The sequence below is a fragment of the Haliotis cracherodii genome, unplaced genomic scaffold (genome assembly GCF_022045235.1).
Source record: "Haliotis cracherodii isolate W230 unplaced genomic scaffold, xgHalCrac1.p SCAF_1, whole genome shotgun sequence".
NCBI lineage: Eukaryota > Metazoa > Mollusca > Gastropoda > Lepetellida > Haliotidae > Haliotis > Haliotis cracherodii.
In genome coordinates this window covers 972,390-992,654 of record NW_027266264.1, presented here as the reverse complement: position 1 = coordinate 992,654, position 20,265 = coordinate 972,390, and the positions used below count along the sequence as shown (strand labels likewise).

General features: G+C 44.2%; 1 protein-coding gene across 1 annotated transcript in view; it reads left to right on the top strand.

Moving 5' to 3' along the window:
- Positions 1-20,018, top strand: part of LOC139478113 (GATA zinc finger domain-containing protein 14-like) — a 32,082-nt gene extending 12,064 nt beyond the window's left edge. The window contains exon 3 of the mRNA XM_071260432.1: positions 19,800-20,018. Within this exon, the coding sequence (XP_071116533.1) occupies positions 19,800-20,018 (219 nt within the window). The remainder of the gene's footprint in view (positions 1-19,799) is intronic.
- The last annotated feature ends 247 nt before the right edge of the window (positions 20,019-20,265 follow it).

The following is a 20,265-nucleotide window of genomic DNA, read 5'->3' as shown; positions in this document are numbered from 1 at the left end:
GAAACAAACGTTCAAGTCCCACACACAGAAACATACGTTCACGTCCCACACACAGAAACATACGTTCAAGTCCCCCACACAGAAACATACGTTCAAGTCCCCCACACAGAAACATACGTTCAAGTACCCCACACAGAAACATACGTTCAAGTACCCCACACAGAAACATACGTTCAAGTCCCACACACAGAAACATACGTTCAAGTCCCACACACAGAAACATACGTTCACGTCCCACACACAGAAACATACGTTCAAGTCCCCCACACAGAAACATACGTTCAACTCCCACACACAGAAACATACGTTCAAGTCCCCCACACAGAAACATACGTTCAACTCCCACACACAGAAACATACGTTCAAGTCCCCCACACAGAAACATACGTTCAAGTCCCCCACACAGAAACATACGTTCAAGTCCCCCAGACAGAAACATACGTTCACGTCCCCCACACAGAAACATACGTTCAAGTACCCCACACACAGAAACATACGTTCAAGTCCCACACACAGAAACATACGTTCAACTCTCCCACACAGAAACATACGTTCAAGTACCCCACACAGAAACATACGTTCAAGTCCCACACACAGAAACATTCGTTCAAGTCCCACACACAGAAGCATACGTTCAAGTACCCCACACAGAAACATACGTTCAAGTACCCCACACAGAAACATACGTTCAACTCCCACACACAGAAACATACGTTCAAGTCCCCCACACAGAAACATACGTTCAACTCTCCCACACAGAAACATACGTTCAAGTACCCCACACAGAAACATACGTTCAAGTACCCCACACAGAAACATACGTTCAAGTCCCCCACACAGAAACATACGTTCAACTCCCACACACAGAAACATACGTTCAAGTCCCCCACACAGAAACATACGTTCAAGTCCCCCACACAGAAACATACGTTCAAGTCCCCCACACAGAAACATACGTTCACGTCCCCCACACAGAAACATACGTTCAAGTACCCCACACAGAAACATACGTTCAAGTCCCACACACAGAAACATTCGTTCAAGTCCCACACACAGAAGCATACGTTCAAGTACCCCACACAGAAACATACGTTCAAGTACCCCACACAGAAACATACGTTCAAGTCCCCCACACAGAAACATACGTTCAAGTCCCCCACACAGAAACATACGTTCAAGTCCCCCACACAGAAACATACGTTCACGTCCCACACACAGAAACATACGTTCAAGTCCCCCACACAGAAACATACGTTCAACTCCCACACACAGAAACATACGTTCAAGTCCCCCACACAGAAACATACGTTCAAGTCCCCCACACAGAAACATACGTTCAACTCCCCCAGACAGAAACATACGTTCACGTCCCACACACAGAAACATACGTTCAAGTACCCCACACACAGAAACATACGTTCAAGTCCCACACACAGAAACATACGTTCAACTCTCCCACACAGAAACATACGTTCAAGTACCCCACACAGAAACATACGTTCAAGTCCCACACACAGAAACATTCGTTCAAGTCCCACACACAGAAGCATACGTTCAAGTACCCCACACAGAAACATACGTTCAAGTACCCCACACAGAAACATACGTTCAAGTCCCACACACAGAAACATACGTTCAAGTCCCCCACACAGAAACATACGTTCAAGTACCCCACACAGAAACATACGTTCAAGTCCCACACACAGAAACATACGTTCAAGTCCTACACACAGAAACATACGTTCAAGTCCCCCACACAGAAACATACGTTCAACTCCCACACACAGAAACATACGTTCAAGTCCCACACACAGAAACATACGTTCAACTCCCCCACACAGAAACATACGTTCAAGTCCCACACTCAGAAACATACGTTCAACTCCCCCACACAGAAACATACGTTCAAGTCCTACACACAGAAACATACGTTCAAGTCCCACACACAGAAACATACGTTCAACTCCCCCACACAGAAACATACGTTCAAGTACCCCACACAGAAACAAACGTTCAAGTCCCACACACAGAAACATACGTTCACGTCCCACACACAGAAACATACGTTCAAGTCCCACACACAGAAACATACGTTCAAGTCCCCCACACAGAAACATACGTTCAAGTACCCCACACAGAAACATACGTTCAAGTACCCCACACAGAAACATACGTTCAAGTCCCACACACAGAAACATACGTTCAAGTCCCACACACAGAAACATACGTTCAACTCTCCCACACAGAAACATACGTTCAAGTCCCCCACACAGAAACATACGTTCAACTCCCACACACAGAAACATACGTTCAAGTCCCCCACACAGAAACATACGTTCAAGTCCCCCACACAGAAACATACGTTCAAGTCCCCCACACAGAAACATACGTTCACGTCCCCCACACAGAAACATACGTTCAAGTACCCCACACACAGAAACATACGTTCAACTCTCCCACACAGAAACATACGTTCAAGTACCCCACACAGAAACATACGTTCAAGTCCCACACACAGAAACATACGTTCAACTCCCCCACACAGAAACATACGTTCAAGTCCCACACTCAGAAACATACGTTCAACTCCCCCACACAGAAACATACGTTCAAGTCCTACACACAGAAACATACGTTCAAGTCCCACACACAGAAACATACGTTCAACTCCCCCACACAGAAACATACGTTCAAGTACCCCACACAGAAACAAACGTTCAAGTCCCACACACAGAAACATACGTTCACGTCCCACACACAGAAACATACGTTCAAGTCCCACACACAGAAACATACGTTCAAGTCCCCCACACAGAAACATACGTTCAAGTACCCCACACAGAAACATACGTTCAAGTACCCCACACAGAAACATACGTTCAAGTCCCACACACAGAAACATACGTTCAAGTCCCACACACAGAAACATACGTTCAACTCTCCCACACAGAAACATACGTTCAAGTCCCCCACACAGAAACATACGTTCAACTCCCACACACAGAAACATACGTTCAAGTCCCCCACACAGAAACATACGTTCAAGTCCCCCACACAGAAACATACGTTCAAGTCCCCCACACAGAAACATACGTTCACGTCCCCCACACAGAAACATACGTTCAAGTCCCCCACACAGAAACATACGTTCACGTCCCCCACACAGAAACATACGTTCAAGTACCCCACACACAGAAACATACGTTCAACTCTCCCACACAGAAACATACGTTCAAGTCCTACACACAGAAACATACGTTCAAGTCCCACACACAGAAACATACGTTCAACTCCCCCACACAGAAACATACGTTCAAGTCCCACACTCAGAAACATACGTTCAACTCCCCCACACAGAAACATACGTTCAAGTCCTACACACAGAAACATACGTTCAAGTCCCACACACAGAAACATACGTTCAACTCCCCCACACAGAAACATACGTTCAAGTACCCCACACAGAAACAAACGTTCAAGTCCCACACACAGAAACATACGTTCACGTCCCACACACAGAAACATACGTTCAAGTCCCACACACAGAAACATACGTTCAAGTCCCCCACACAGAAACATACGTTCAAGTCCCCCAGACAGAAACATACGTTCACGTCCCCCACACAGAAACATACGTTCAAGTACCCCACACACAGAAACATACGTTCAAGTCCCACACACAGAAACATACGTTCAACTCTCCCACACAGAAACATACGTTCAAGTACCCCACACAGAAACATACGTTCAAGTCCCACACACAGAAACATTCGTTCAAGTCCCACACACAGAAGCATACGTTCAAGTACCCCACACAGAAACATACGTTCAAGTACCCCACACAGAAACATACGTTCAAGTCCCACACACAGAAACATACGTTCAAGTCCCACACACAGAAACATACGTTCAAGTACCCCACACAGAAACATACGTTCAAGTCCCACACACAGAAACATACGTTCAAGTCCTACACACAGAAACATACGTTCAAGTCCCCCACACAGAAACATACGTTCAACTCCCCCACACAGAAACATACGTTCAAGTCCCACACACAGAAACATACGTTCAACTCCCCCACACAGAAACATACGTTCAAGTCCCACACTCAGAAACATACGTTCAACTCCCCCACACAGAAACATACGTTCAAGTCCTACACACAGAAACATACGTTCAAGTCCCACACACAGAAACATACGTTCAACTCCCCCACACAGAAACATACGTTCAAGTCCCCCACACAGAAACATACGTTCAACTCCCACACACAGAAACATACGTTCAACTCCCCCACACAGAAACATACGTTCAAGTCCCACACTCAGAAACATACGTTCAACTCCCCCACACAGAAACATACGTTCAAGTCCTACACACAGAAACATACGTTCAAGTCCCACACACAGAAACATACGTTCAACTCCCCCACACAGAAACATACGTTCAAGTACCCCACACAGAAACAAACGTTCAAGTCCCACACACAGAAACATACGTTCACGTCCCACACACAGAAACATACGTTCAAGTCCCACACACAGAAACATACGTTCAAGTCCTACACACAGAAACATACGTTCAAGTCCCCCACACAGAAACATACGTTCAACTCCCCCACACAGAAACATACGTTCAAGTCCCACACACAGAAACATACGTTCAACTCCCCCACACAGAAACATACGTTCAAGTCCCACACTCAGAAACATACGTTCAACTCCCCCACACAGAAACATACGTTCAAGTCCTACACACAGAAACATACGTTCAAGTCCCACACACAGAAACATACGTTCAACTCCCCCACACAGAAACATACGTTCAAGTCCCCCACACAGAAACATACGTTCAAGTACCCCACACAGAAACATACGTTCAAGTCCCACACAGAAACATACGTTCAAGTACCCCACACAGAAACATACGTTCAACTACACCACACAGAAACATACGTTCAAGTCCCACACACAGAAACATACGTTCAACTCCCCCACACAGAAACATACGTTCAAGTCCCACACTCAGAAACATACGTTCAACTCCCCCACACAGAAACATACGTTCAAGTCCTACACACAGAAACATACGTTCAAGTCCCACACACAGAAACATACGTTCAACTCCCCCACACAGAAACATACGTTCAAGTACCCCACACAGAAACATACGTTCAAGTCCCCCACACAGAAACATACGTTCACGTCCCACACACAGAAACATACGTTCAAGTCCCACACACAGAAACATACGTTCAAGTCCCACACACAGAAACATACGTTCAAGTACCCCACACAGAAACATACGTTCAAGTCCCACACACAGAAACATACGTTCAAGTCCTACACACAGAAACATACGTTCAAGTCCCACACACAGAAACATACGTTCAACTCCCACACACAGAAACATACGTTCAAGTCCCACACACAGAAACATACGTTCAACTCCCCCACACAGAAACATACGTTCAAGTCCCACACTCAGAAACATACGTTCAACTCCCCCACACAGAAACATACGTTCAAGTCCTACACACAGAAACATACGTTCAAGTCCCACACACAGAAACATACGTTCAAGTCCCCCCACACAGAAACATACGTTCAAGTACCCCACACAGAAACAAACGTTCAAGTCCCACACACAGAAACATACGTTCACGTCCCACACACAGAAACATACGTTCAAGTCCCACACACAGAAACATACGTTCAAGTCCTACACACAGAAACATACGTTCAAGTCCCCCACACAGAAACATACGTTCAACTCCCCCACACAGAAACATACGTTCAAGTCCCACACACAGAAACATACGTTCAACTCCCCCACACAGAAACATACGTTCAAGTCCCACACTCAGAAACATACGTTCAACTCCCACACACAGAAACATACGTTCAAGTCCTACACACAGAAACATACGTTCAAGTCCCACACACAGAAACATACGTTCAACTCCCCCACACAGAAACATACGTTCAAGTCCCCCACACAGAAACATACGTTCAAGTACCCCACACAGAAACATACGTTCAAGTCCCACACAGAAACATACGTTCAAGTACCCCACACAGAAACATACGTTCAACTACACCACACAGAAACATACGTTCAAGTCCCACACACAGAAACATACGTTCAAGTCCTACACACAGAAACATACGTTCAAGTCCCCCACACAGAAACATACGTTCAACTCCCCCACACAGAAACATACGTTCAAGTCCCACACACAGAAACATACGTTCAACTCCCCCACACAGAAACATACGTTCAAGTCCCACACTCAGAAACATACGTTCAACTCCCCCACACAGAAACATACGTTCAAGTCCTACACACAGAAACATACGTTCAAGTCCCACACACAGAAACATACGTTCAACTCCCCCACACAGAAACATACGTTCAAGTACCCCACACAGAAACATACGTTCAAGTCCCACACACAGAAACATACGTTCACGTCCCACACACAGAAACATACGTTCAAGTCCCACACACAGAAACATACGTTCAAGTCCCCCACACAGAAACATACGTTCAAGTACCCCACACAGAAACATACGTTCAAGTCCCACACACAGAAACATACGTTCAAGTCCCACACACAGAAACATACGTTCAAGTCCCACACACAGAAACATACGTTCAAGTACCCCACACAGAAACATACGTTCACGTCCCACACACAGAAACATACGTTCAAGTCCCACACACAGAAACATACGTTCAAGTCCCCCACACAGAAACATACGTTCAAGTACCCCACACAGAAACATACGTTCACGTCCCACACACAGAAACATACGTTCAAGTCCCACACACAGAAACATACGTTCAAGTCCCCCACACAGAAACATACGTTCAAGTACCCCACACAGAAACATACGTTCAAGTCCCACACAGAAACATACGTTCAAGTACCCCACACAGAAACATACGTTCAAGTACCCCACACAGAAACATACGTTCAACTCCCACACACAGAAACATACGTTCAAGTCCCACACACAGAAACATACGTTCAAGTACCCCACACAGAAACATACGTTCAACTACACCACACAGAAACATACGTTCAACTCCCACACACAGAAACATACGTTCAAGTCCCACACACAGAAACATACGTTCAAGTCCCACACACAGAAACATACGTTCAACTACACCACACAGAAACATACGTTCAAGTCCCACACACAGAAACATACGTTCAACTCCCCCACACAGAAACATACGTTCAAGTCCCCCACACAGAAACATACGTTCAACTCCCCCACACAGAAACATACGTTCAACTCCCCCACACAGAAACATACGTTCAACTCCCCCACACAGAAACATACGTTCAACTCCCCCACACAGAAACATACGTTCAAGTCCCACACACAGAAACATACGTTCACGTCCCACACAGAAACATACGTTCAAGTCCCCCACACAGAAACATACGTTCAACTCCACCACACAGAAACATACGTTCAACTCCCCCACACAGAAACATACGTTCAACTCCCCCACACAGAAACATACGTTCAACTCCCCCACACAGAAACATACGTTCAAGTCCCACACACAGAAACATACGTTCAACTCCCCCACACAGAAACATACGTTCAACTCCCACACACAGAAACATACGTTCAACTCCCCCACTATCTACCCTCACTCAGCTGCGACAAGGACCATAAGCAGGACATTTCGAGCCAAGACCCCATTCCCTTTTTTGTAAGCTATTTACAATGATTATTCACAAACGACGTCACTTTCAAACATGTCACTGTATTTCATTCCCACACAGTTGTGGATGATGGTATTCTGCCAGGTCTGCTTACAGATCTTACAGACCTGTGAAGATACGGGGTAGAGTAGGTTTTCTGCAACCCATGCTTGTCGTAAAAGGCGACTATGCTTGTCGTAAGAGGCGACTATCGGGATCGGGTGGTCAGGGTCACTGACTTGGTTCATGCACACACACTTTAGAGAGTATTTTACTGTCACCCAGAATCTTGAGGCATAGTGAGTGAGTTTGTGTTTAACGCCGATTTTAACAATATTCCAGTTATATCACGGCGTGTCAGCTTAATATGGGAGGAAAGCCCGAAGTGATGCAGGACTTAGACGTTTACCACTTCGGTGAAACCCACGAGCACGGGTATGGTGTTGACAAACCTAGAAACATAATCGGGGAGAACCGGGATTCGATCCCACAATCATAGATTTCTGGCGTGCCCAAGGGACGCAACTCTGCACAGCTATTTGCGGCGCCTAACACGACTTGGCCACCCATGCCCCCCTTTATGCATAAATCAATTTATAGAACAGATGAGGCGGTCTCATATGTCCATATATACATTGTCAACCTATTTTGGTTTTAAATATAGTATGATTGTCTGGCATCATGAATATCTTCTCACAAACCAGCAACTGGTTTTTGTGTACAGAACCCACGTGAAAGCAGGTTTGACCTTGAACATAGACGCTAAAACCTGCATCAGCAGCCCTGCCTGGTTGGCCCGGTGCATGTGATGTTAAGGAGACCAACCGTTTGTCTACTCTCAGTGAGATGCCACCACACCACCATCGACCAGCATATAGGGGCGAAGAGCTGCACATACCCCCTCCAGGGCTGTTTAAATTTGCCATTAAATACATGATATTAAAGCTGTGCCCTTCCTGTGTATACTGTTCTGTTGACAGATTGGCTGGCTAGTTGCAGGTCAGTTGGTTGGTCCAGTGGAGGTCGCCGTGAGCACAAGCTGGACGCTGTTGTCACAACGTGCTCGCGCCGGACGCCGTTGCATAATGTTGGTGCAGTGTTACCAAACAAGGAATCTCACACCTCGGCAATCAAAACACACGCTTGGCTGTGGGGTCCGGCGACAGTGACTAGTGGCAGGCCTGATGTCCACTTCTCGAGGGAAGTGGGAGATTTTCGCATGACGCAGACATATATATATGTTATTGGGTACAACAGCAGTATTTAAGAAATAAATGACGAGTGGGGGTTGTTTATCGTACAATAAACACTGCAGGGAGAATAAACCATGAGGGACGAGTCGTTTACTTCGTATATGAGATATCAACATTATGTACAGCCTCTTTAAGGATTTTAACAAAATGTGCATGCTTTAAAATATTTACCTGAATAAAATCCGACTCGGAAAGTCCATTCTACGATCAGGTGGATTAAGTTTGGTATTTCTGGCATATTTTCACAATCCTCACGTCCATTGTAAGTACCTTTCTTCTAATACCGATTGTCATATCTCTCCCACTTTTGGATGCAATCGTTCGGCCACTGTTGTATATCTCCGTAGCCAAGCTACATCTATAGTGAACAACTCACGAGACACCAACGTCGTCAAATATATCACGTCATCAAATTGTGAGCGCATATTCGAATCTCCAGAAATGAAGTCATGAAAGAACTATGGTTTATCGTGAAAAAAACACGCTTCGTTCGTCATTGTTCTTTATCGGGTAGCTGTCTTATAAAATTATATGCAGCTATTGGGGTTGTTATTGTATGTTTTCCACAATGGAAGAGGAAGTGATAGACGAGTTCTCGAGTGAATGAATGATGCTAGTCCCGAATCTTTGCGATTTATCCCGAGTTGCGAGTACATTATTCTGTGTTGATCGATCTTAAAACTCTATTGTTTGGAAACGAAACATACAGCAGTTAAACATTACAATAGTATAATCTGTTTAGGATTGTTTATACACTGTCAAAACGCCTTGTTAGCCTTTAAAAGGCAAGAAGACATCAACATGCCTATGATGTTGAATTATCACCCACTGTGTTGCTAATTGTCAATTTGGATATCTTGTTTTCAGAGTGTTGGGCATGTTACGCAATCCTCCTTTCAATATTTATTGAAAATAGAATATTGTTCAAAAACAGTTTCTGTTTCTCGCTTGCTGGAGCAGAGCACCCTGGGTGCACATTGGGTTAGCCCAGGTCGAGCCACATGATGGGGTTGAGCAACAGGGATATATGAAGAAATAAACTGCAATGAAAACATTTTCATTCAACCATTACATGACGTCTTATAGCAAACGTGTCGTTGTGAATGTATACTTATTGTATGTTGTATAACTATTGTCTATTTCTTGCTTTGAAAATGATTCCTTAAAAAACATGAGAAAACAAAATCCCCATCATATTTTACTCCAATCGTCATTGTTCATACTAGGAAAAGAATTGTGTGGCAAGAACCTCGTGTATTGTTGTTGTGGTAAGTGAACACAAAGTTTTCCGTTCTATTATGACATCATAATACTATGACATGTTTTTAAGCAATGAGTTTATCAGTTATCAATAAGAATTTTTATACGACATGCTACAATATATTTCCAAGTGTAATATGCAATTTATATATGTGAAATTTACACGAACCAAACTACAAAATATGTTACAGAAGAGCAATTTGACCATACATGCGCCGGTCTGTTGAGGAACTTTTTTATTCCCCTGAGCAGCTGGTGGATGTATATTGGATAGTTGTGTACACATCCTTCAAGGTATAAAATAGTGATTATAATGTATATTGTATAGTTGTGTACACACCCTTCGAGGTCTAAAATAGTGATTATAATGTATATTGTGTAGTTGTGTACACATCCTTCGAGGTATAAAATAGTGATTATAATGTATATTGTATAGTTGTGTACACATCCTTCAAGGTATATGATAGTGATTATAATGTATATTGTATAGTTGTGTACACATCCTTCAAGGTATAAAATAGTGATTATAATGTATATTGTGTAGTTGTGTACACACCCTTCGAGGTATAAAATAGTGATTATAATGTATATTGTGTAGTTGTGTACACATCCTTCGAGGTATATCATAGAGATTATAATGTATATTGTGTAGTTGTGTACACATCCTTCGAGGTATATCATAGTGTTTATAATGTATATTGTGTAGTTGTGTACACATCCTTCGAGGTATATCATAGTGATTATAATGTATATTGTGTAGTTGTGTACACATCCTTCGAGGTATAAAATAGTGATTATAATGTATATTGTATAGTTGTGTACACATCCTTCGAGGTATAAAATAGTGATTATAATGTATATTGTATAGTTGTGTACACATCCTTCGAGGTATAAAATAGTGATTATAATGTATATTGTGTAGTTGTGTACACATCCTTCGAGGTATATCATAGTGATTATAATGTATATTGTCTAGTTGTGTACACATCCTTCGAGGTATGAAATAGTGATTATAATGTATATTGTCTAGTTGTTACACACGTCCTTCGAAGTATAAAATAGTGATTATAAATCATACGAATTCTCATTCACTTTTCGCGAGTTCACTCGAGTATGAACCTTAATAGATAAACATAAATATTGCATGACTCATTAACCATTGTAATTGAGTTCATATAAATTGTTTTATTGTTGTTCCAAAAGTTGAAATCATAGATCAAAAGTTCACGGACATCACAAAGCGACGATCGTGACATGTCTGTTTGTAGACGGGTAACCTGGACATACATCTCGCGGCAAACGCCTGGATACTGCATCGTTAAACAACATGTAATCCTTTTGTCAGCATATTATTCTTAAATAAGAGTATAACAAATATGTTAAGTTGTTCAAGGTCAAACCAGATGTCACGTTGGTAGAGCGTAGCTGCACACGATCAGCGGAAAATGTGTATCATAAAACAACACTTCGAACTTTAGCAAACAATATTATTAGGTAACTTGCTTTGAAAAGCTGAAAATAGCTGATGAGGCGAAATGCGAAATTCACATGCACTTAAGGTAAAATCTGTACTTGTTTTTCATCGCAGTTGTCCTTGACAACCAGAAGACACGTTCACATGGTCATCACCACGGGTTCGGCCTGTGGTGGACGTTGCTCAGCTCCTTACAGCGCTTCGCAGCTCTTTGTCATCACATCCACCCACATTACTCTGTTTTCAAAGTGCATATATTGGCTTCTCTACCGTTACAAATGATATACTTAGGATAACACTTTCTGAGTAAAGTACAGATTCTCATACCTTTTTGAGCTGACGTCCTGGATTCGAAACCACACCTTCCCTATGCTTCCTCGTTATGTTGTGAACGTGGAACCGGCAGAAATACAGGACGCCCATACAGGCCTTTGAAGGAGACAAGTATAGATAGATTCATTTGTGTCAAGGCCGATTCCGCATCACATGGTACAGTGCTGCCAGTGTTCTGAAGTGGCATATAACGCCGATTAGAACAGGAACAGGGAGCTGTGAAGGTCTGGAACCAGCGGAAAGATGTTGTTTTCATTTTACGCAGGAGAATCAAAGCGCATGTCCTTTCAGAATGTCTTTCAGATGACGTTAGATGTGAAATTTAAAGATGTTATTGTACGTATTCAGGAATTGGTTTGTGCGCAATTGAAGAAAAATTATGATCCCTTAAAGCAACTCCCTTAGGGGTATGAACATGGCACTTGCCTGAAAATTGCATTCTCGTGATGTGTGGTTGCTGGGGTAATCAGTTGTGATACATGCACGGTACATACGGCAAAACTATTGGCGTCAGTACGTTGTCTCGGTTGTACTGTCCAGTGACCCTTCCATGGCAAATATGCAGTGGCGTTCTGGCAGTCCTAGTAATCCCGTCCACAATCTTTACAGAACCACAACGACATGTTTCATCGTGTCTTACGTTGATGTTCGCATGACGTTCGTGAGGACGTCTCCAGAGACGTCTCTAGAGACGTTCCCGCCTCTCCAGCATCTAGGTTCTGATCTGTCCCGAGTTCTACCAATTTGAAGCATGCCAATAGATCTCAGTCCTTCATTACATTGTTGACGACGCACACAGAGAGAGAGAGAGAGAGAGAGAGAGAGAGAGAGAGAGAGAGAGAGAGAGAAGGGGGAAGAGAGAGAAAGAGGGAGAGAGAGATTTACAGATGATAAAAAAGATAACAATTTAACGTAGCACACGTACTCAGTAGTCCCCTAATCAAGGAGCAGGAAGTAGCTCTGCAACGTCACGGCAAACAAAAAACAAGATGTTATCCATGATGGGGTCGTGGAAACTTCCCAATGACGCGATATATATTGTATATACACGTATTCTGTCTTATGTAGTATTTGCACATCTACTTTTGGATGTCATGAAGTGTATGATGGGAAGGAAGATCTGATCACCAGAAAACGGGTATGTTTATTGTGTGCATAGTTGATTAACACTTTAGCTTTATGATGGAGTGTCTCTTTTCCTTTCGTGTAATCTACCTCCTCCGTAGACCCTCATTATGTTGTAAATATCACATTAAGAAATCAATCACGTAGCCGAGTCACATGCTTTACTTGACCGCGAATCTGCAAACAAAAGCCATATTAGTGTGTTTATCGACAAACAAATGGTCAAACTTAAAACGTAAGCCAGCATTAGGAAATATGAAATAAGCATGCCCGACAAATAAATAACAGGTGTCACGTCCTTCAAGAAGACACATATAATGACTATTTTTTTTAATTCTATTCATTTCAATGAATCAACTTCCTTTTCTCTGTTAACAAGTTTAGTTTAAGTTTCCAACAACAAACTTGACTTAACACACGAGTTGGTGTGATCATCTTGACTTCACACAAGAGTTGGTGTCACCATTTTGACTTACCACAAGAGTTGGTGTCATCATCTTGACTTAACACAAGAAATGGTGTCACCATCTTGAATTAACAGAAGAGCTGGTGTCACCATCTTGACTTAACACAAGAGCTGGTGTCATCATCTTGACTTAACACAAGAGCTGGTGTCACCATCTTGACTTAACACAAGAGTTGGTGTCACCGACCTGAAATACCACACGAGTTGGTGTCATCATCTTGACTTAACAGCAGAAGAGCTGGTGTCACCATCTTGACTTAACACAAGAGCTGGTGTCACCATCTTGACTTAACACAAGAGCTGGTGTCACCATCTTGACTTAACACAAGAGCTGGTGTCATCATCTTGACTTAACACAAGAGCTGGTGTCACCATCTTGACTTAACACAAGAGCTGGTGTCATCATCTTGACTTAACACAAGAGCTGGTGTCACCATATTGACTTAACACAAGAGCTGGTGTCACCGACCTGACTGTACACTTGAGTTGGTGTCACCATCTTGACTTAACACAAGAGTTGGTGTCACCATCTTGACTTAACACAAGAGTTGGTGTCACCATCTTGACTTACCACACGAAGTGGCGTCACCATCTTGACTTAACACACGATATAGTGTCACCATCTTGACTTAACAGAAGAGCTGGTGTCACCATCTTGACTTAATACACGTGTTGGTGTCACCATCTTGACTTAACACAAGAGTTGGTGTCATCATATTGACTTAACAAAAAAGTTGGTGTCACCATCTTGACTTACAACACAAGGTGGTGTCACCATCTTGACTTACCACACAAGAGTTGGTGTCATCATCTTGACTTAACACAAGAGTTGGTGTCACCATCTTGACTAACCACACGAGGTGGTGTCACCATCTTGACTTAACACACAAGTTGGTGTCACCATCTTGACTTAACACAAGAGTTGGTGTCATCATATTGACTTAACAAAAAAGTTGGTGTCACCATCTTGACTTACCACACAAGGTGGTGTCACCATCTTGACTTAACACAAGAGTTGGTGTCATCATCTTGACTTAACACAAGAGTTGGTGTCACCATCTTGACTAACCACACGAGGTGGTGTCACCATCTTGATTTAACACACAAGTTGGTGTCATCATCTTGACTTAACACAAGAGTTGGTGTCATCATATTGACTTAACAAAAAAGTTGGTGTCACCATCTTGACTTACCACACAAGGTGGTGTCACCATCTTGACTTAACACAAGAGTTGGTGTCATCATCTTGACTTAACACAAGAGTTGGTGTCATCATATTGACTTAACACAAGTTGGTGTCACCATCTTGACTTACCACACGATGTGGTGTCACCATCTTGACTTAACACAAGTTGGTGTCACCATCTTCACTGAACAGAAGAGCTGGTGTCACCATCTTGACTTAACACAAAAGCTGGTGTCACCATCTTGACTTAACACAAGAGCTGGTGTCACGATCTTGACTTACCACACGTGTTGGTGTCACCATCTTGACTTAACACAAGAGTTGGTGTCATCATCTTGACTTAACACACGAGGTGGTGTCATCATCTTGACTTAACACAAGAGTTGGTGTCACCATCTTGAATTAACAGAAGAGCTGGTGTCACCATCTTCACTTAACACAAGAGCTGGTGTCACCATCTCTACTTAACACAAGAGCTGGTGTCACCGACCTGACTTAACACAAGAGTCGGTGTCACCATCTTGACTAACCACACAAGGGGGTGTAACCATCTTGACTTAACACAAGTTGGTGTCATCATCTTGACTTCACACAAGAGTTGGTGTCATCATATTGACTTAACACAAGAGTTGGTGTCACCATCTTGACTTATCACAAGAGTTGGTGTCATCATATTGACTTAACACAAGAGTTGGTGTCACCATCTTGACTTAACAGAAGAGCTGGTGTCACCATTTTGACTTAACACAAGAGCTGGTGTCACCGACCTGACTTAACACAAGAGTCGGTGTCACCATCTTGACTAACCACACAAGGGGGTGTCACCATCTTGACTTAACACAAGTTGGTGTCATCATCTTGACTAACCACACAAGAGTTGGTGTCATCATATTGACTTAACACAAGAGTTGGTGTCACCATCTTGACTTACCACAAGAGTTGGTGTCATCATATTGACTTAACACAAGAGTCGGTGTCACCATCTTGACTTAACACAAGTTGGTGTCACCATCTTGACTTAACAGAAGAGCTGGTGTCACCATCTTGACTTAACAGAAGAGCTGGTGGCACCATCTTGACTTACCACACGTGTCGGTGTCACCATCTTGACTTAACAGAAGAGTTAGTGTCACCATCTTGACTTAACAGAAGAGCTGGTGTCACCATCATGACTTAACAGAAGAGCTGGTGTCACCATCTTGACTTACATCACGATTTGGTGTCACCATCCTGACTTAACACACGAGTTGGTGTCACCATCTTGACATAACACAAGAGATGGTGTCACCGGCCTGACAGAAGACAAGTGTTGGTGTCACCGGCCTGACAGAAGACAAGAGTTTGTGTGCCCCACATGACGGAAGACAAGAGTCGGTGTCACCGGCCTGACGGAAGACAAGAGTCGGTGACACCGGCCTGATGGAAGACAAGAGTTGGTGTGCCCCACATGACAGAAGACAAGAGTCGGTGTCACCGGCCTGACAGAAGACAAGAGTTGGTGTCACCGGCCTGACAGAAGACAAGAGTTGGTGTCACCATCTTGACATAACACAAGAGATGGTGTCACCGGCCTGACGGAAGACAAGAGTTGGTGTCACCGGCCTGACAGAAGACAAGAGTCGGTGTCACCGGCCTGACAGAAGACAAGAGTTGGTGTCACCGGCCTGACAGAAGACAAGAGTTGGTGTCACCGGCCTGACGGAGGACAAGAGTTGGTGTCACCGGCCTGACAGAAGACAAGAGTTGGTGTCACCGGCCTGACAGAAGACAAGAGTTGGTGTCACCGGCCTGACAGAAGACAAGAGTTGGTGTCACCGGCCTGACAGAAGACAAGAGTTGGTGTGCCCCACATGACAGAAGACAAGAGTTGGTGTGCCCCACATGACAGAAGACAAGAGTTGGTGTCACCGGCCTGACGGAAGACAAGAGTTGGTGTCACCGGCCTGACAGAAGACAAGAGTTGGTGTCATCGGCCTGACAGAAGACAAGAGTCGGTGTCATCGGCCTGACGGAAGACAAGAGTCGGTGTCATCGGCCTGACAGAAGACAAGAGTTGGTGTCATCGGCCTGACAGAAGACAAGAGTCGGTGTCATCGGCCTGACAGAAGACAAGAGTCGGTGTCACCGGCCTGACGGAAGACAAGAGTCGGTGTCATCGGCCTGACAGAAGACAAGAGTTGGTGTCATCGGCCTGACAGAAGACAAGAGTCGGTGTCATCGGCCTGACAGAAGACAAGAGTCGGTGTCATCGGCCTGACAGAAGACAAGAGTTGGTGTCATCGGCCTGACAGAAGACAAGAGTTGGTGTCATCGGCCTGACAGAAGACAAGAGTCGGTGTCACCGGCCTGACGGAAGACAAGAGTTGGTGACACCGGCCTGACGGAAGACAAGAGTCGGTGTCACCGGCCTGACGGAAGACAAGAGTTGGTGTCACCAGCCTGACGGAAGACAAGAGTCGGTGTCACCGGCCTGACGGAAGACAAGAGTCGGTGTCACCGGCCTGACGGAAGACAAGAGTTGGTGACACCGGCCTGACGGAAGACAAGAGTCGGTGTCACCGGCCTGACGGAAGACAAGAGTTGGTGTCACCAGCCTGACGGAAGACAAGAGTCGGTGTCACCGGCCTGACGGAAGACAAGAGTTGGTGTCACCGGCCTGACAGAAGACAAGAGTTGGTGTCACCGGCCTGACAGAAGACAAGAGTTGGTGTCACCGGCCTGACGGAAGACAAGAGTCGGTGTCACCGGCCTGACGGAAGACAAGAGTTGGTGTCATCGGCCTGACAGAAGACAAGAGTCGGTGTCACCGGCCTGACGGAAGACAAGAGTTGGTGTCACCGGCCTGACGGAAGAGACTGTTGCTACACATTTGCGGAGAGCAGGGAGTACAAGTTCATGATGGCAGTCGGCAGGTGACAAGATCGAATAGGTAGAAACACAAGGTACTCACAAGAAAGACGGCAAAGAGTACGCCGAAAGCTTTGTTACCCACAAGAAATGGCTTTGCTTTAACTTGCGAAAACATTCTTTTTTATTTGTGTTCTTTGGGCACGGTTTTGTTGGTTCTCAGTGTAAAGCTGTGTATACATGTCTGCATTGTGAGGACGTCTTCACTTCTTTCCTTCCTTTCTGCAGGCAGTGCACTGAATTAACAGTGCAGTATTTGTTTAAAGTAGTGTTACAATACGCAGCATTTGTTTTCATGAATTACCAGACAAAATCAGTATTTGGATCAAACATTCTTTGGGAAATGATTTAATTATTTAAGAGGTTTCACTTGTTAAGCTGCAACACTGGTTGTGGACAAATGCTCACAGTCTCATACAGTCGGGTCTCTTTTAAAAAAATGCAACAACCAATAAAACTGCAACATGGACACCGTACCTTGAATCGTGACACACAAATCAGCTGAGACGTTTAATCCATTAAAGACATCGCCAGACTTGTGTACTAGCCCGCTATATGACAAGTAAACAAACATTATAATAGCAAGACTTGCTTGGCAACGGTATAAGGATCTATACCGAAAGGTTGCCTTTACAGTAATTAAAGAAGTTGTTATACATAAACTGTGTCTACTTCTAAGTAATGCCTATCAAACAATTCAAATATCATAACTGTTTATGGTCGTGCTTATACGTAGAACGGAAGCCGCATACATTTTTCCTTGTAGATACACAAAGGTACCTGGTCTGAACACGTCCCACATTGCAAACCCCGTCAGGAACGTGTCGCCAACCATGACCTGATTGAAGCCTGCATGTGCCTAGGCCGCGGTATCGGATCTATTGTTTGTTGATGACCGCATTATTGCGAAAGAAACTTTAATTTGAAAGCACTTCCCTCTCAAATCTCAGCAGTGAGCAATTTCAAATACTTATTTTTAACTTAACATGCTTCGACACATTGTGTTCTGGAGCCTAGAATTTTATAAACAAGTGTGCCAATTTTAGGCAGGAACAAATAGTTGCCCGGAGAACATTATGGCGTAATAATTGGGATTTTTTAAACTTAAAAATGCAAGGATCGCTTCTTTTTCCCAAGGGAGGACCATTAAAGTGATGCTTACATGATATCTGCGCTAAAGGTTTACATAGTCTCACATTTAAAAACATATTAAGCAGTATGTTAAAAATTATGGTTTGAGCATATGAAAGGGGAACAACCTGTTATAAATATTAGACTCGACCGACGCCGCTCATCACTTCCGTTTTATGAAAGGCGTTTCTTCCCTCACTTCATCCTGGAGATGTGGATCGAGATGGGGATGCTGAGTTTTCAAGAAGTTGGGAACTCTGCTTACACCTCCTGTTTCCAGTGAAGTGTACAGGTATCGAATGTCGTTCGAAACCTGGTAACTGAAAACACAGCATGTCTATCTCCTGATTCACGTTCATTATCTCCCCCATTACAAATCTGTCACTATAACTCTTCTCTTTGAACACAGAAGCCACTGAGAAAGAGGTCAAAAGTCCGACAACTGGTAGTCTAGACCACGTACTTTGTGTACCCCTCTGACAAGCGTAAATTGACACGGCTCCCATGCCATTTAGAAAGTGGACAAATGTAACAGATGTTTTATCTGGGATAACATTTTTTTAGTAAAGTACAGATTTTCGTACTCTTTTGGGTTAGGTTCCGTCCTGGATTCGAACTCACACCGCCAGACTGAGGCACCTAATCGCCAGCACACAAAGTCAGCGATCTAACCCACTCAGCCACCGAGGCTTCCACAAAAATGAAAGTCCGAAAACTGGTAGTCTAGATCACTTAATTTGTGTACCCCTCTGACAAGTGTAAATTGGCACTGTTCCCATGGCCGAAAGCTATGAACACACAACGACATTTAGCAAGTGGTCAAATGTAACAAATGGCATTTGCATATCTCTATCCCGTTAATAACAGTACCACAGGAAGTCGGAGGGAGGGGGTGATCTTTATGCCAGCACAATGTTATGGTATGTGTGAAGCCGCGAGGGCTGGCACGGGGTGCCGACAGGGTGCGGGGAAGCAGGGGTCACACGGGGGTCTGGCACCGGGTGCCGACAGGGTGCGGGGAAGCAGGGGTCACACGGGGGTCTGGCACCGGGTGCCGACAGGGTGCGGGGAAGCAGGGGTCACACGGGGGTCTGGCACGGGGTGCCGACAGGGTGCGGGGAAGCAGGGGTCACACTTTCGGAGTGATGTAATCTCGGTTTGTTATCGGTTTCAACTAAACCGTTTAAAAGCCACTTACAATACGCACTTGATAAAATACATGTGACCTATTTATTCTTTCGTGAAGACATTATCTTTGCATTGCACAACACAGACAGCTAGCCGGCTCAATAAGGTAAATAGTATCACGGTGTTAGTCTGGTCATTCAGTGTGTGACGAGGCACCAGGGAAATGAATGAAACAAATTTCACCGGCTCACGTGGAGGCCTGGGTGAAGA